The sequence below is a fragment of the Pyrgilauda ruficollis genome, unplaced genomic scaffold (assembly GCF_017590135.1).
Source record: "Pyrgilauda ruficollis isolate IOZ18807 unplaced genomic scaffold, ASM1759013v1 scaffold67, whole genome shotgun sequence".
NCBI lineage: Eukaryota > Metazoa > Chordata > Aves > Passeriformes > Passeridae > Pyrgilauda > Pyrgilauda ruficollis.
In genome coordinates this window covers 1,084,752-1,100,292 of record NW_024528488.1, presented here as the reverse complement: position 1 = coordinate 1,100,292, position 15,541 = coordinate 1,084,752, and the positions used below count along the sequence as shown (strand labels likewise).

The following is a 15,541-nucleotide window of genomic DNA, read 5'->3' as shown; positions in this document are numbered from 1 at the left end:
TGGTGGGATTGAACACCCCAGCTCCCCCAGCCCTGCAATGTGTGGATCCCCCTGGGAATTGAACACTCCCAGCTCCCCCAGCCCTGCAATGTGTGGATCCTCACGGGGATTGAACACCCCAGCTCCCCCATCCTGCGCAACCCGCTGGGCACGCTCCAGCTCCTCAGAGTCCTCTCCAACCTCAGAGGGACTCGCTGTGGGGCTCAGCTGGGACGGGATAAGCAGCACACCACCAGCCCCACACACCCGGGGCTATTTCGAGGCCGGATTTTCCGCCTCAGCCGCGGCCGGCCCGGGCTGCGCTCACCGCCCCGCTCCGCCCTCAGCGCCCGGGGCCGCCCCTTCCCGCCCGGGGGAGCCGGGCCGGGGTGAGGAGCGAGATCCGGAGGCCCTGGGGAGGAAAAAGCAGCTCTTAGAGCCCGTCCCTGAGGGCCCAGAGCAGCGAGGGAAGGGTGGAGCAGCTCCTGCCCAGCCCTGCAATGTGTGGATCCTCACGGGGATTGAACACCCCAGCTCCCCCATCCTGCGCAACCCGCTGGGCACGCTCCAGCTCCTCAGAGTCCTCTCCAACCTCAGAGGGACTCGCTGTGGGGCTCAGCTGGGACGGGATAAGCAGCACACCACCAGCCCCACACACCCGGGGCTATTTCGAGGCCGGATTTTCCGCCTCAGCCGCGGCCGGCCCGGGCTGCGCTCACCGCCCCGCTCCGCCCTCAGCGCCCGGGGCCGCCCCTTCCCGCCCGGGGGAGCCGGGCCGGGGTGAGGAGCGAGATCCGGAGGCCTCGGGGAGGAAAAAGCAGCTCTTAGAGCCCGTCCCTGAGGGCCCAGAGCAGCGAGGGAAGGGTGGAGCAGCTCCTGGAGCCCGTGAGGGGCGGGCACGGCCCTGGCTGGGGGAGTTCCGGGGTACGGAGCTGCTCCGGCCAGGCTGGACACTGGGGCTGGAGCAGCCTGGGATGGTGGAAGGTTTTTTCCCACTATCTCATCTAACCATACTCTCTTTCCATTTCATCTCGTTCTTCCTTGTTTCGACACTACCTGCTGTTAAATAGTTTTACCTACCTGTAAATAGTCTTACCTTTTTTTTCCCTGTAAGTATCTCATCTAACCATACTCTCTTTCCATTTCATCTCGTTCTTCCTTGTTTCGACACTACCTGCTGTTAAATAGTTTTACCTACCTGTAAATAGTCTTACCTTTTTTTTTTTTTCCTGTAAATTCCTTTTAGATGCTAGAAAGGGGGGAATTTGCATTTATTTTTTTTTTTTTAATGAAGAATTTTATCCAAGCATTACTCTAATCCACTACAGATTTGCAAAGAATGCTGCTCAGATGTCACAGCTAATGTTCAGTGCTAGTTGGTACTGTACATTTACCCTGTGGTCTGCATGTGTGCTGCTCTAATCCCTGCTTTGGCTTGATCACTACTGAGTGGTGATTTTACCCACCTGCTGTGGTGGTTAAATCTGGTGTGATGTGGCTGTAACATCCCAAAGTACCTCCCGTGTTGCTGTGAGTAATCCTGTGAAACTGACCTTATTTTTGTTTCGATTTGCAGTGCTGTCCCATGGCAGCTGTCCCAGCAGAGAGCTCCAGGAGCCACGGGAAGGGGCTGGGGTTGAGCCAGAGTCACAGCAGCTCTGCCTTGGACTATTCAGGAGACACCTTTGAGTCCTTCAGTGAGGAGGAGGAGGAGAGTGAAGCACCTGGATCCCGGTGTTCCACAGAGGATTTGGAGGGGGCAGCTGTGTCAGAGGCTTTGGAAAGCTCATCATCACTGTCAGGCCAAAGTGCTGCAGGTATGCAGAGCTCTCCCTGCTTGAGGCCTGCCTTCCACAGCTTCAGCCAGTGCAGTGGGAGCTGGAATCAGTAAAAATAAACAGGTGAAAACTGCGTGCAGTGTCCTTGCTGTGCAAAGTGCCCACCAGATCCATGCTTCAGACAGCTCCATGGGAAGGACTTTGCCGTGGAAATCCTTCCTTAATAATCTTTTGATGGTGAAATTCTGTTGGCACCTTAAAAAATAATTCTCCAAGCCACTTTTTACCATGTATGAAAAGTAGCTGGGCCATAAAACAATTTTTCCATGGGATAGATCCATGATTTGAAATACTGAAGAGGGCTGCGTAGGACCTTAAAGCTGCAGCAGAGGAGGGATAGAGCAGAAGCTGAAATCTGTGGCCTCATCTGTGTATTGCTGTGGCTCAGGGTTTCTCCTCCCTAGCAGGGAGAACTGGCACATTCAAGTGGAGGATTATTTGCCTCCCACTTTGCTTTCCTCACAATGTGTGTTCAAAGTTGCCTTTTTTCCTTGCAGAGGAGGAGTTTGAAGCAGTGGATCCTGCAGCTGTGGAAAGAGCTGCCATAGGAAAATGGATTGATGCCATGGGAAAATGGATTGATCTGAAAAATAAAGACACTGGGATTAGGCCAGACAAATCTGTCATCAGAACTCCTGCTGGTGAGTTGGTAACTTCAGCAGAGGCTGTAATTGTTTATTTCGAAAGGAGATGTAAACTTGACTTAAATTTTATACACAGGCTATTAAATTAGCCTGGCTTCATTAGCCAAGTAATTAAGTACAAAGTTTCTCTTTTATGCTTTCTTGGAGAGCAGTTTGTCTCCCATATCACACATGGCTTTGATGCTCCCCCCATGTAGTGACATTATCCTGGTGATGCATTACCACAAAACCTGGGAAAGTACATTAAAAATGTCCCCATGTTTGACATTTGATTGTTTAATTTAATTCAGGTTTTTTTCTCTCCAGTTGCAGAGGTACTAGGAAATTGGGGCATTTTTCTCTCCAAAATAAACATGACTTCAGAATTTATTGTGTGAAACGGGTTTTTCCCCTTGTTAATCAACAGTATTGATAATTGAATTATTTGTTTGCCCTGTTTTAATTCCTTTCCCAAGCTGAGGGAGGCAGTAGGACACTAATTTTGGCAGGAACAATGGAGCAGCTTTACCCAAATAATGATGGAGTGTAGGGAGGAGGAGGAGAAGGGAAAGGAGGAAGGAAGGATCCATTTCCATGTACCATTATGCAAGGAACTGTGAGAGCAGATGGTGGGATGCAAACCCTGCTAAAGTCTGTCAAAAAGTGGGTCAAAGATGCTATTTTTAATTAAGAAAAAAGAGCAAGAAAGCTGTAACTGAGCAAAAAATAATGGGAGCAGATGGGGAATCTTCCTCAATCTACATGTTGATGGGAAGTGAGCACACTTGGAGTTTTGTAGGTCACTGTAGGACAGTGATCCTCCTGCCTGGGCCCTTCATGGCCTGGCATTTGTGTACCAGCATCCTCAAAGCACCCATCCCTCCTAGAGAAGCAGCACCTCGGGTCACTTCCAGGCTGGTCTGAGTTGCAGAACTCCTTCCCCACAGTGTCAGTGCTGGTGGCTCCTGACTCATCTCCTGCATTCCTCTGTCCTGCAGTTGAGGGAAGGCATGAGCAGCTCCTCCTGGCCTGCTCCTCCAAGAGGATCTTCCTAAAATACATCAGAGTCCTGTGGTTGCTTCCTGGAGACAGAGAAGGGGAGCTGGTGGGTTCAGAGGCACTGAAGGAAGCATGAACCGCAGCTGAAGATTGAGGATGTTTCCATCCCCACAGGGTTTTCCCTTTGAAGTTATGCTCAGAGGATCCCTGTAGTTCCGCACCAGGGAATGCTCTGCCTTTGGCTGGTGGGTGCTGATGGCAGGGAGAGTCAGAGTGGTCACTGAGGCTGGAGCAGCAAGTCCTGTTCCACGATCTTGAGCTGATGGATGCAGAGCTGGCTTGTCCTTGCTGGTCTTGTCACTTGTCCCTGTGGCAGCCTCAGGTACATTGGTGCTTCCAGTGATCCAGATGAAGAGCACAGAATATGGTTCATACTTTTCTTTGATGCACACACAGTACCCAGCCATGCTATGCCCAAATCAATCATAATTAGCCATGCACAGCATTTTTTTTATTGCAGAATGTTACCATAAATTAGGCACAGCAACTTTTGTCATCTGATATCTGTAAATGCTTCTCTTGGACATAATCCTTCAGCACTTGGTAGCCCCCAACTCTTGTATTGTTTTAGCAGCTTGGAGGTGTTTTTTTAGTGCAGCAGATGAGCTCACCTAGAAGTGGATTGCTGCACTGTGAGTCCCCTCAGAACACTCAGCTCAGTGAATCATGTGCACTGAGCACACAAGGTACTCTGAATTGGGGTTTGTTTTATTGCCTCAAGACTTTCCTTCTCATCTTACTACTAATAGGGTTAAATGTGATGGGGGGAGCAAAAGGTTCTTGTTTGCCTGTAGGAGCGCTCTGGAATGTAATTTTTATTTTTCATGGTTTTCTTTGTGGGCTGAAAGAAGGAAAGCACGCTGGCCTCAGGAGAAGTGAGAAATTTTCATCAGAGTTGTCTTTGTCCCTGCACCTCAGTGTGGTAGCACGAGCTGTTATTAGCCAAATGCATCACAACACGAGTGTAAATTCTCAGTTCCACAGAGATTGCTCCATGTTAGTCATCTTTGAAATACACTCAGGAAAAGGCAATTCTTCAGCTTGGATGTATCTGAGAATTCAGGTGGGGCTCTTGAGCCCCCTGGCTGGTGCTGTGCTCACAAGCTGCCTCTCACTTTTGTAATGTGTCTTCATGAAATGCTTTGCCTGGTTTTTATTTCTGCACTTTTACCACTGCACTGTTCCTGCAATTGTTCCCTGGGAGGGTGGGGGATACCCTGGCAGAGGTTGCCCAGAGCAGCTGTGGCTGCTCCATCCCTGGGAGTGTCCAATGCCAGCTTGGACAGAGCTTGGAGCAGCCTGGGATGTGTCCCAGTGTGGCACTGGATGGGCTTTAAGGTTGTGTGACTCCGGGATGATTCAGTGTGCTGGAGGAGTTTTACTCACTTTAAGTTCCTATTTGTGATGAACAGCCTGACATTTCAGCCTGTTTCTCTCAGTCCTGTGTTACCTGCAGGGGTCTTTCTCATGTTCTTTGCTGGTCAGGCTGTCAGCATGTTCATCTGAACTGTAAAATCAATCTAGGTCATTATGAAGATGCTCTCTGGAGCTGCAGAGGTAAAACCTTACTGAAGAACAGTTATTGATTATTGCCTTTCACAGTTATCTCCTTTTACTTTTTACCTTCTTTAAAATGGAGTGTTAGTAGGGAATAATAACAACAAAATGCCTGCTATTTTCCTATTAAATCAAAGTTAGACATCAAAGGAAAAGGAAACTCATAAATATTTTCTTCTTTTACTCCCTCCTTGTGGATCTCAAATGTCACACTTAAGGCTGGAGTTAAAACCTGCGTAGGTCACTGAAAAAACCTACAAAACCTGCACAGATCACAGAGTTCCACCCCCCTCAGCAGGGTTTGGGACGCAGACATGAGGATTAGCTTGTCTCTTCTGGGCTGCTGGAATCACAGCAGCTTCCTGGTGCACTTTGTGGGGCTTTGCTGCCTAAACATTCCACGTTTTGTGACCTTCCTGCTGGGTGAGATGGGGCTGGGCTTGATGCTGTGCTGGTGTCACTTGGGCTGCTCTGTCACCTGCTCTGCCTTACTCCGCTGCAGTGAAGAGAGGGAACACTGGATTTGGAGCAAGCAAAAATCAGGAGAATGCCCTTGTGGAGCAGTCATTGGCACTGGCAGGGATTCTCTACACTGCCCTTAGATCTGCCACCACAGCTGGAGAAGGAGCACTGCAGCAGGTCTGGATCACACATGGAAAAGAGGGAATCTGTGAGAGACATGGAATAAACCCAACCCCAAAGCAAGAGCTGAGATCCCCTGGGCAGGTGAACCTCCCACACCTGGGGGAGGTCTGAATGTGTAAATACTTCAGTTAAAAGACAAACTTTTCTCATCTTTTTTTTTTTTTTGGGTTTGTTTCAGAAGAATTCTAGTCCTTGATCCCTAATTTATATTCTTTCCGAATTTCCTATAAGCATGAGTTAATATGAAGAAATAACTCCAGCACTGAGTCGTGCAGTGAGGTTTAAAAATTGCTGTTACCTTTGCCAGTGTTTCTTCTGAAGTCTGGAGGTGCAGATGAGCAGATGGGTGGGTGTATGGCAGCACAGGATTTATGCATTATTAGAAACCAATTCTTAATAAAATTGCACTTGTGGATGTCAGAAGAACCTTAAGTGAGTTATTCAGGCTGGTATTAAACTGTCACTAAATGCTCAGTGGACCTGATGTGTTTTACTTCTCCCTTTGAGTACTCAAATGCTTTTGTTCTGGGTTTTCCCCCCCTCACAATGGTAACTTTTTAATCTTTTTATTCATTCTATGTTCGGCATAAATGAACCTGCCAGGAATATTTTATTAGTGTGATTAAACCCAGTAGTGGCACATGATTTCCACATTTTTACACAATTCCTGTAAGGAAAATCACCTGATGACTGAAATGGAGGTTTCCACTCAGATATTTATGATGCTCCCTCAGAATGTTTTAAAATTAAATTTCATTTTAAGGTGTTGCTAATTCTTATTTATATGTCTAGAAATTGTCATTCCTTTTAATCATTTTGATACTTCATCTTCTTAGGAGGAATAAATTGCTCTGTGATGCTCAACTCTGAACTGTGGTACTTGCACTTAAGCATATTTTCCATGTTGTCCATGAAGCCACAAAATTCTTTCTTTGTTTAGTTTTAATTACGGATTCCTTTATCCTTTATAAACACTTTATTTCTGAGGAGGTGCTCAGTTTCTTTACAGAATTCCACAACTCTGTCCTGTGTACTCAGGACTAAATAAATCCTAGGGAGTTTGGGGGAAGTTTCATATTCCCATTGCTCAGTATTTTGAGGATTTCTGTTGTGGGACTGGAATGACAAGTACCTGTCTGGAAATTGAATTTAATTCTGAAAAGACAGAATGTGGAGAGGTTGTTTAAATGAAAGAATCCAACCTCCCAGCAGGAATTTGGGTGTGAATCCTTGGAATTAAACTGGCCACACGTTGGAGTCACCACCTGCCTGACTTCGGGGGAAATCTGGCCACAGAAACCTCGAGAGCTGTGGTGTGTCCACCTCCCCAGCCCCATCCTGTGTGCCTGTCCATGAAATACTGCACTGATTGTGCTCTAAGCCTCTGGAAAATCTCCCCAAAAGCCCTGAATGAAGTTGTAAATCCATCCTAACCCGCCCAGCTGAAGTCTAATCTCTGTTTTATTTATTTTTACGTGCCACTGGGAAGGATAAGAGAAGATGAAAGAGGGAATGATATTTTTGAAATAAGATCTTAAAAAGAATTTAGGAAATGATTGTTGAAGCTTTAGATGAGAAGTGCTTTCTAATTGCATTTCCTCAAAAAAAAATTGCCTTTCTGTACTTTGTGGAATTTATTGGAGATGTTTCCAGAGTGGCTTCAGTGGACACTGCCTCTAATTTTTCTTACAAATTGCTCCTTACAGTTATTGATGAAGAGCTCTCTTGATATATTAATTAATTTGGGATTAGCAAGTTGCAGTTTCAGGTAGTGAGGTGCTAAATCTGTATTATTGACAGCCAGTTTATTTAATGTCATTGTATTTAACTGCTTGCTTTGCTAATCTATTTATCCTGTGCCATTAACCTTTTGTCCTTTTATTTCCTCCCATCTCTGGAGCCTGTTTTAGAGCCATTTATTCTGCAGGTTCCTACAGCTCCCATCCCCATTGCTGTTTAAATTCTGATTTTGGAGCCTGTTTCAGATCCATTTATTCTGCAAGTTCCTACAGCTCCCATCACCGTTGGTGTTTAATTCTGATTTTGGAGCCATTTCTTGTGCAGGTTTCTACAGCTCCCATCCCCACTTGTGTTTAAATTCTGATTTTGGAGTTTGTTTTAGGGCCTTTTATTATGCAAGTTCCTACAGCTCCCTCCCATCCCCACTTGCGTTTAAATTCTGATTTTGGAGCCTGTTTTAGATCCATTTTTTGTGCAGGTTCCTGCAGCTCCCATCCCCATTGCTGTTTAAATTCTGATTTTGGAGCCGTTTATTGTGCAAGTTCTTACAGCTCCCATCCACATTTGTGTAAATTCTGATTTTAGAGTCTGTTTTAGAGCCTTTTATTATGCAAGTTCCTACAGCTCCCATCCCCTTTTCTGTAAATTCTGATTTTAGAGCCATTTATTCTGCAGGTTCCTACAGCTCCCATCCCCATTGCTGTTTAAATTCTGATTTTGGAGCCATTTATTTTGCAAGTTCCTACAGGTCCCATGCACATTTGTGTTTAAATTCTGATTTTGGAGCCTGTTTTCAAGCTATTTATTCTGCAGGTTCAAGCAGCTGCCATCCCTATTGGTGTTTTAATTCTGATTTTGGAGCCATTTGTTGTGCAGGTTCCTGCAGCTCCCATCCCCATTGCTGTTTAAATTCTGATTTTGGAGCCTTTTATTGTGCAGGTTCCTGCAGCTCCCATCCCCATTGCTGTTTAAATTCTGATTTTGGAGCCTTTTATTGTGCAGGTTCCTGCAGCTCCCATCCCCATTGCTGTTTAAATTCTGATTTTGGAGCCTTTTATTGTGCAGGTTCCTGCAGCTCCCATCCCCATTGCTGTTTAAATTCTGATTTTGGAGCCTTTTATTGTGCAGGTTCCTGCAGCTCCCATCCCCATTGCTGTTTAAATTCTGATTTTGGAGCCTTTTATTGTGCAGGTTCCTGCAGGTGCCATCCCCACTGGTGTTTCATTGTGCTCTGTGTTGCCGCAGGCAGGGCCTGACCCTGGCTTTGGTTCTCCTTGGCCAGCACGAGGTCACACAGATGTACAGCAGCAATTCCTCTTTCCCTGGCACAGCCAGTGATGCCCTTTCCCTGTTGATTTCTGCCTGGCAGGAGTTGCTGAGTTCTCCCAGGGAGAGCTGGGTGCTCTCAGGTCTTTCTGCAGCAGGAGGATCAGCAGGATGCAGCAGGAGCAGGCTGGGAAGGGCAGGAAGCTGCAGTGGGGAGACCCAGCAAGGCAAACTGAGACAGGAGATTCCTGTGCTGTTCCTGCCCAGCTGATGAACAGGATCCTGCTGGAGAACACCAGGGAGGCTGTGAAACAGGTACTGGGTGAGACAAAGGGACATTTCCCCTAAATTCTGGGAGAACCACTGCAGAAAAGAGCCATAATTACAGGATCAAGTCATGCAGGCCTTGCTGATGCCAGGCTCGGGCCTCTGGAAGAGGTTTTGGGTTGACAACCCAAGATTTATACTTCTCCTTTCTTAGACATCACTGTAGAACTGTTGGTAGCAAATAATCACCATAAAATATTGTCTGCTGATAAAATCCTGATTTGTGTGATTGAGCAAGGCTGGGGTCATCATTTATTTTACAAGAAGCCCTGAATCAGCTGAAGGAAAAAGCCTTTTTCTCTGATTGTGTTTGCCCCAATTATTTATCAAATTATTCTCCATATTATCGTTGTGAAGTTTCTGACTCCAGGATTAGAAGAATTGCAAAGACAAAACCTCCCTGTGCTCCCAGCTTTCTTAGGTATTAGATAATATTGATAAAAGCAGTTCCAATAAAATCTTGCTGACCTCAGTCCCTGCTTAAGAAGCCTCTGTCTCATCCTTACCCTATTCAAATCTCGTTTTTTTGTCACCAGCCCAGTGGTTTTTTCCTACCACAGGATGGGTTTTATGCCCCAGCTCCTCCCTTCAGCCCTGCACCTAAAAATAACACTTCAAAATCAGTTCTGGTGTGATAATTATTTCAGGCTTCCTGTCTTTTAAAACAATTTTGATATTTCAGCCATCTGTTTTTTAAATTTCTGTTAATGTTAACCCACCTTGCAAATTTAGTGGAATTTTTTATTTCCTCTTTATTTGTCTTCCATTGTGGGAATACATTCCCTGAGAAAAGTGACTTCATCTGCTCTTCTGCTTGGTTCTGTCTGTAGCTCCACACAACATCATTTTTATCCAGAGAAATCAGGGAAAAGGGATCAGAGAGGCCTGGGATGGGACTTCCTTGGGTTGATTCCCCTGCTTTTGTAGCAATTGAATGTGTTTATGGAGCCAGATGGAATCTGAGTCAATTAGATCAGATAAAACCATTGATATTTCATAAAAGCACAAACCCTGGGATTTGTGTAATGCTGTTAAATAAGCTTAAGATTTCATGGTGGATGAAGTGACCCAGGAATCACTGAGTAGCACTGCTTATCTTACAGACAGAACTGCAGAGTCTGGGTTGGATTCTGCCTCAGAGCTGCATGTTTGAACTAATGGTTCCAGAGTTTATTTGCCTCTTAATTTATTTATAAAATGTATAAATATCATTTATAATCAAAACCCCTCTGGTTGCTGCTTAAGGCCTTGCACACAGCCAGCATAGGAACAGTTATAGATGATGGAATTGTGACTCTGAATTATTTTACCGCTGCCTAAAAAGCCAATTTTTGTCTTTAGTGCATTTTTATTGATTGTTCTCAAAGTTGCCAGCCAAACATTGCTTATGGCATCAAAGTTTCCTCTTCTAGGTCACAGAGGCTGAAATCCATGAGGTTTCAACCTGTCCTGACTGCCAGCAGAAGGAAGCAGAGCTGGCCAAGGTTGCCTTTCTCAGGCAAAAAAAGACTCTGCTGGAAGGTGCTTTAATCCAAGAGAAATTAGAAGAACAGTTTTACTCCAGGGTAAGCAAATATTGTTGAAAAAAATTCATGCTACATTTTATAGGTGCTGTAATGACAGAATCTGTAGTTCAGATTCTCCCTGATTTATGGCAGTGAGATCAGTGCAAACCAAAATAGAATTTGGGTCCATTTCATTAATAAAATGCTTGGGACCAATGTTCTCCTCAAGTCATTTGAGCTGCCTGATTTGTGGAAGCTGAAGGTCACTGCCAGGATGTCCTGGAATGGTTTTGGGTCCCATTTGATTATGTCTTCCCAGTTTGTTTTCTGTCCAAGCTGAAATGGCAAATGAAATGATGTGATAGGAGGTAACTGCCCATGCTGGGCTTCCTTGCTCATCCGCTGCCATGGGAATCTTGGAGTGGGACACTGCAATGTGTGATGGAGGCTGAGATTTTTCTGGAATACTGGGATTTTTTTCTGGGATACTCTGAGATTTCTTCTTGGAATTCCTGTCTCTGTGCCAGTGTCGCAGAGATGGAAGCTTTGTTGGTAGGAAGTGCCTCTGGAGCAGATGGGGGAGCAGTGAAATGCGCAGAATTCCTTGGGCCTCCTGTGGCTGTTTTCAGGAGGATCTTCCTGAAGGAAGAGCTCTTTTCCCTCCTTGGGAGGGGCAGACCAAAGACAGGAGCCTTCCTGCAGCTGCCAGGTCTCTTCCCATGTTGATGAGCAGGCTGGGAGTTTGTGCTGTACCACACATTCCTTTCTTCCCTAATGTAATTCCAGTCTCCAGAATTTTGACTTTTCCTCACTTCCTAACTAAGATTTGAGAGCTTCAGCCTCAGGTGAGGCTTTACTTTTTCCCACTTTTACCTCCTGCTTCCCTGCAAGGCCATCTGCTTTTCCCTGTCCCTCCCTAGGGGCGAATCCTGCTCTTTGGGCCATGCTGTTGGACAGTTTTTTAACAGAATCCTTTCAAACCCACCCAACTGTGTGGATGAGTGCTGCCCACCTGGCTGGGCTTGAGGGACTGGGTGTATGCTACAGGCCACGAGAAATGGCGGGAATACAATCCTGAATAATCCCATGTTTGCTCTCTGTTTCAGGACATGCTCACACTTCTAGGAGAAGCACTCAAAAGCTTTCCCAAGCCTTCAGAGGATCCCAGGGATTTGTGGCAAAGGCTGAAGGGTCAGGAGTGGAAGGATTGAATGAACCACAACTCCAGTGGGTGAAGAACTGGGAGAGCCTCCTGTGGCCAGTCACCTCCAGAATTCCAATGATTTTGGATCTGAGCTGCTCTGGCAGTGATGGATTGGGTACTGCTTTAATATTCCTGCAGGTGGAACCAGATCTGCCTGGCTGGGGTGTGAGTCACCCCTTCCTCCTTCCTCAATGCAAATGTTGCAGTATATTGTAATCCATCTCCATAGGTTTCTCAAATTCCAGAAGCCAACAGTTTCCATTATTAATCTGGCAAGGCAGAAGTATTGTTTTTTGTGGGATTGCTGTGGGATTGCAGAGCAGCTCTCAGCTGCTCCCATCCATAAGGAAAATAAATGATTCCGTTTGCCAGGGCAGGGAGGTGTAATTACTGCATTTCAGCTCAGGCTTTGCCCACTGCCTCATAGTAAATTGAAAGTGAGAGCCCCAGGTGGAAGACAAAAAGCAAAGTTAACTATAAAAAGCAGTAAAATGAAATGCAGTATTTATAGAAGGGAAATAATGAGGTTGTAACAGAAATTAATCAGCAGGACCGGGGATGCCAATGGGATGAGAAATGATAATAAATTAATCATGGAATCTATATAAGATAGAGAGGAAAAAAAAAAGTAACAGATGAAAACTGGGAGAAGAATTGCAAGAAAGTACTTTGGAATTTGTTGTAATTTTTTAAGATGACAAAGTCACTGTTATTCAAATACTGGATCTGGGGTCCAGTACACATCCAATTAAAATGGAATTGTGCTGGGAATCTTTGGGTTAGACAATGAAATCATCCTCACTGTGGCCTCCAAAGCCTGGTGCTGCTCTATGGGCACCTCTGCAGCCCTTTTGACCAAAGCTGACAGCAAGGGCTCAGCCCCTTGCTCCAGCCATGGCCTGACTCTCCTCAGCCTCCCATTTCCTGATTTCACTGCATTCCCATCTCATTTCCATTTTCTGTGGAATATCCCTGTCTATGAACCCACACTGTATTTTTGTGCCAAAGCAGAGGGAATTAAATCTCCCTGTTGGATTTTCTTCCCCCATTTTGGGACAGGAGCCCTCACTGCTGAAGTGGGTTTGTATTTCATGGGGTTGTTTCCCTCCTCGTGCTCTGGATTGTTTATCAGAGTCCGTGAGGGCTGTTTAGCCTCTTGTTCTCACTTCCCACAAACCAGTGGAAAACCTGGAGGGAAATGCTGGGATATAAACAGAAATGTTAGCAAAGTTCTGCCTTCTGCTGCTTAAAAATCTGCTCAGAGTTTATTTCCCTGGGAGTGGATCCTGAGTAGGTCAAGCACCAGGTGGGAGCCCAGCCCAGCCCTGAGTTACTCAGTGCTGCTTGTCCTTGCAAACAGCTTTAATAGTCCATCAAAAATACTCCCCCAAAAGCATCTCCTTTTGAATTGTCCCTGCAGAGCACCTGGATAATGAATAAACTCTGCTTGTTTCGTCCTGTTGCTCTGGGATCCTTGGAAATGTTCAAATCCCTTAAATCTCCTGCCCTCCAGTCTCTTCCTGGATGCCCCACCTCTGTTCCTTCCTTGTTTTGGTCTGCACTCCCTGGTTCTCTGAGCCTCTGGAAGGCTCTGCAAACACTGGGAGAGGCACCCAGAATTTCAGGTGGAGCCTTGGAAGGGCTGTCAGGTATACAGGAGGTGATCAGGAACTGAATCCTTGGAAAATGTCATTTTATAGCACAGACTTCAGCCCTTGCAGACCCACAAAAAGTGACTTTCATGCACATGTTGATATTTCTGTTTTCAGAACATAGAAGCTTTCTAGAGCTACTGAAATTTCTTTGCAGCTGCTGTCAAGCCTTTCTGTAAATCCTGAACTGTGAGTTATTTGGGTTATGTGTCTGACAGTATTTGTCTGTGGAACAGCAGCCTGCTCACACACAGTGCCTGCACAGCTCTTGTTTGTTTGCATAAATGTTACAAACAGAACTCAGGTAACTCCTCAGGAAAATCAAAGCAGATTTTGCTGATGGCTGTTGGATGCATTTTCCTGCTGCTCACTACAGTTGTTTCATTCTTTTATCAGCAGTGAGACTGAAATCTGAATGTTTTCTTTAGCAGCTCTTAGAGATATGCAATGGGATGAACGATCTGATCCCCTAAATAATTTATTTTCTAAACCTGAACTTTTTGAGCAGGATCCAAAACTCTGCTCAAAAAAAGAGATCCAAAACTCTGCCAGGGAAGATGTGGGAAAGAGGGTGGGTGATGTATCCTCCTTTTTCCCCTTCCAGGAGCTCCTCCCTCCAGCAGCAGATTTTTCTTTTGATCCAAAGAAACCTCAAAACTGGTCAAGGAATATTGGCTCATCTGCTGCCTGGTTTGTGCTTGCTGGGGCATAAAAGGAGCAGGGTGGCTCAAGAGGGATTCCTTGGGAAAAGCAGCTGTGGCTGTGAAACAAATCAATCTGCCTCTTCAAAGTGCTCTGCAGCTTTGCCTTTGTGGCTTTCATGCCACCCAGAGCTGGATGATTTCATCTTCTGGATGATTGCTGATGTGGTGGGGTTCATTGTCCTGAGCTCTGTGCTAACAGAGGAGGTTTCTCCCATCTCAGTTGTTTCATGCTCTGTGCATGCTGATATCCCCTTCTGGGCTGTTGGATTTTATAACTGACACTTTGGAGAAACTTGCATTCCTCATATTATCATTAAAATCAGTTTCCCATGGACTGCAGCACTGTAACTTTGCCTTGCTTTTGCTTTAGCTTTATAAAAACCACCCTGCACTCCAGGCTCCCTCATTCCTTGTCTCCTTTCCATCCATCTCTTAGGCTCTGGGAATTTGTATCTCTAGGAAAAACTTCCATCTCAGTCCCAGCAGGCTGCTAGCCCAGCTCTGAGTGGGAGAGAAGTTTTAGTGTCATTAACTCCCTGGATATGAGCTGGCACCAAAGCTGGACATTCACAAAGGACCTGTCCTGGTGGAAGGTGGCCCTGCCCGTGGCAGGGGTGGCACTGGATGAGCTTTAAGGTCCCTTCCAACCCAAACCTTTCCACGAATCTGGGATATTTGAATTTGGATTTCCAGCTACTGAGGAAATCCTCTGTGGTCCCAGTGGTCCAGTGTAGGATCATTGAAGAGCTGGAGTTGGAGGAGACCTTCCAAAGGCCCCCTAACCCCCCTGCCATGGCAGGGACACCTCCCACTATCCCAGGGTGATCCAGCCTGGCCCTGGACACTGCCAGGGATCCGGGGGCAGCCACAGCTTCTCTGGGAGTTCTATTGCAGGGCCTGCCCAGCCTCAGTGTAAAAACCTTCTTGTATCTGGTGTAAAGCAGCCCTCCTGCAGGTAAAACCATTCTGCCTTGTCTGAGGGCACAGGGCCTGCTCAGAGCTGTGCCCCATCTTTCCTGCAGGCCCCTTTCAGGTACAGGAATGTTCCCTGGAGCCTTCCCTTCTCCAGCTGAACACTCCCAATGCTCAGGTTTTCTTCAGGGCAGAGGGGCTCCAACCCTGAGAGCATCTTTGTGACCTCCTTCCATTAATCCTGAACCTTTTCTCTGAAGTTACAGGAATATCTGCAATGCTCTGGGGTCCCTCAGTGCCTCCTCAGAAATTCCGCGCACAGGGTTGGGGTGTGGTGAGACTCGGGTGTTTTTTTAGTTCTATTTTTTACCACAGCCAGTTTGATGAGGTTCCAAGAAAAGGAGCTGAACTCATTTACTCCTGTTGGGAACTTGTACAGAAGTTTTCAGCTGGTGGCACCAAGGACAAGGGCTGGTGTTCCCCTGTGGAGCTGGGGCTGCCCCAGCACCCGGCTCTCAGTAAACCCTGAG

General features: G+C 46.2%; 1 protein-coding gene across 5 annotated transcripts; it reads left to right on the top strand.

Annotated features, from left to right (window-relative positions):
• Positions 1 to 359: 359 nt before the first annotated feature.
• CUNH8orf48 (chromosome unknown C8orf48 homolog) lies at positions 360 to 14,433 on the top strand. Of its 5 annotated transcripts, none has more exons than XM_041484683.1 (6): positions 360 to 368; positions 1,556 to 1,796; positions 2,315 to 2,458; positions 8,811 to 9,022; positions 10,447 to 10,599; positions 11,646 to 14,433. In XM_041484683.1, the coding sequence occupies exons 2-6, from the start codon at positions 1,565 to 1,567 to the stop codon at positions 11,748 to 11,750; spliced, it is 846 nt and encodes a 281-aa protein (XP_041340617.1). In that variant the 5' UTR covers positions 360 to 368; positions 1,556 to 1,564; the 3' UTR covers positions 11,751 to 14,433. The 5 variants fall into 5 exon arrangements, with proteins under 5 accessions (XP_041340617.1, XP_041340618.1, XP_041340616.1 ...); XM_041484684.1 differs by lacking the exon at positions 360 to 368 and adding an exon at positions 739 to 759; XM_041484682.1 differs by lacking the exon at positions 360 to 368 and adding an exon at positions 749 to 864.
• Positions 14,434 to 15,541: the final 1,108 nt, after the last annotated feature.

Coding starts and splice junctions, on each gene's coding strand:
- CUNH8orf48 (XM_041484683.1), top strand. CDS start 1,565: ATGGCAGCTGTCCCAGCAGAGAGCTCCAGGAGCCACGGGAAGGGGCTG. Junction 2,459..8,810: donor TGTCATCAGAACTCCTGCTG/GTGAGTTGGTAA, acceptor TCTGCCTGGCAG/GAGTTGCTGAGTTCTCCCAG. Junction 10,600..11,645: donor AAGAACAGTTTTACTCCAGG/GTAAGCAAATAT, acceptor TCTCTGTTTCAG/GACATGCTCACACTTCTAGG.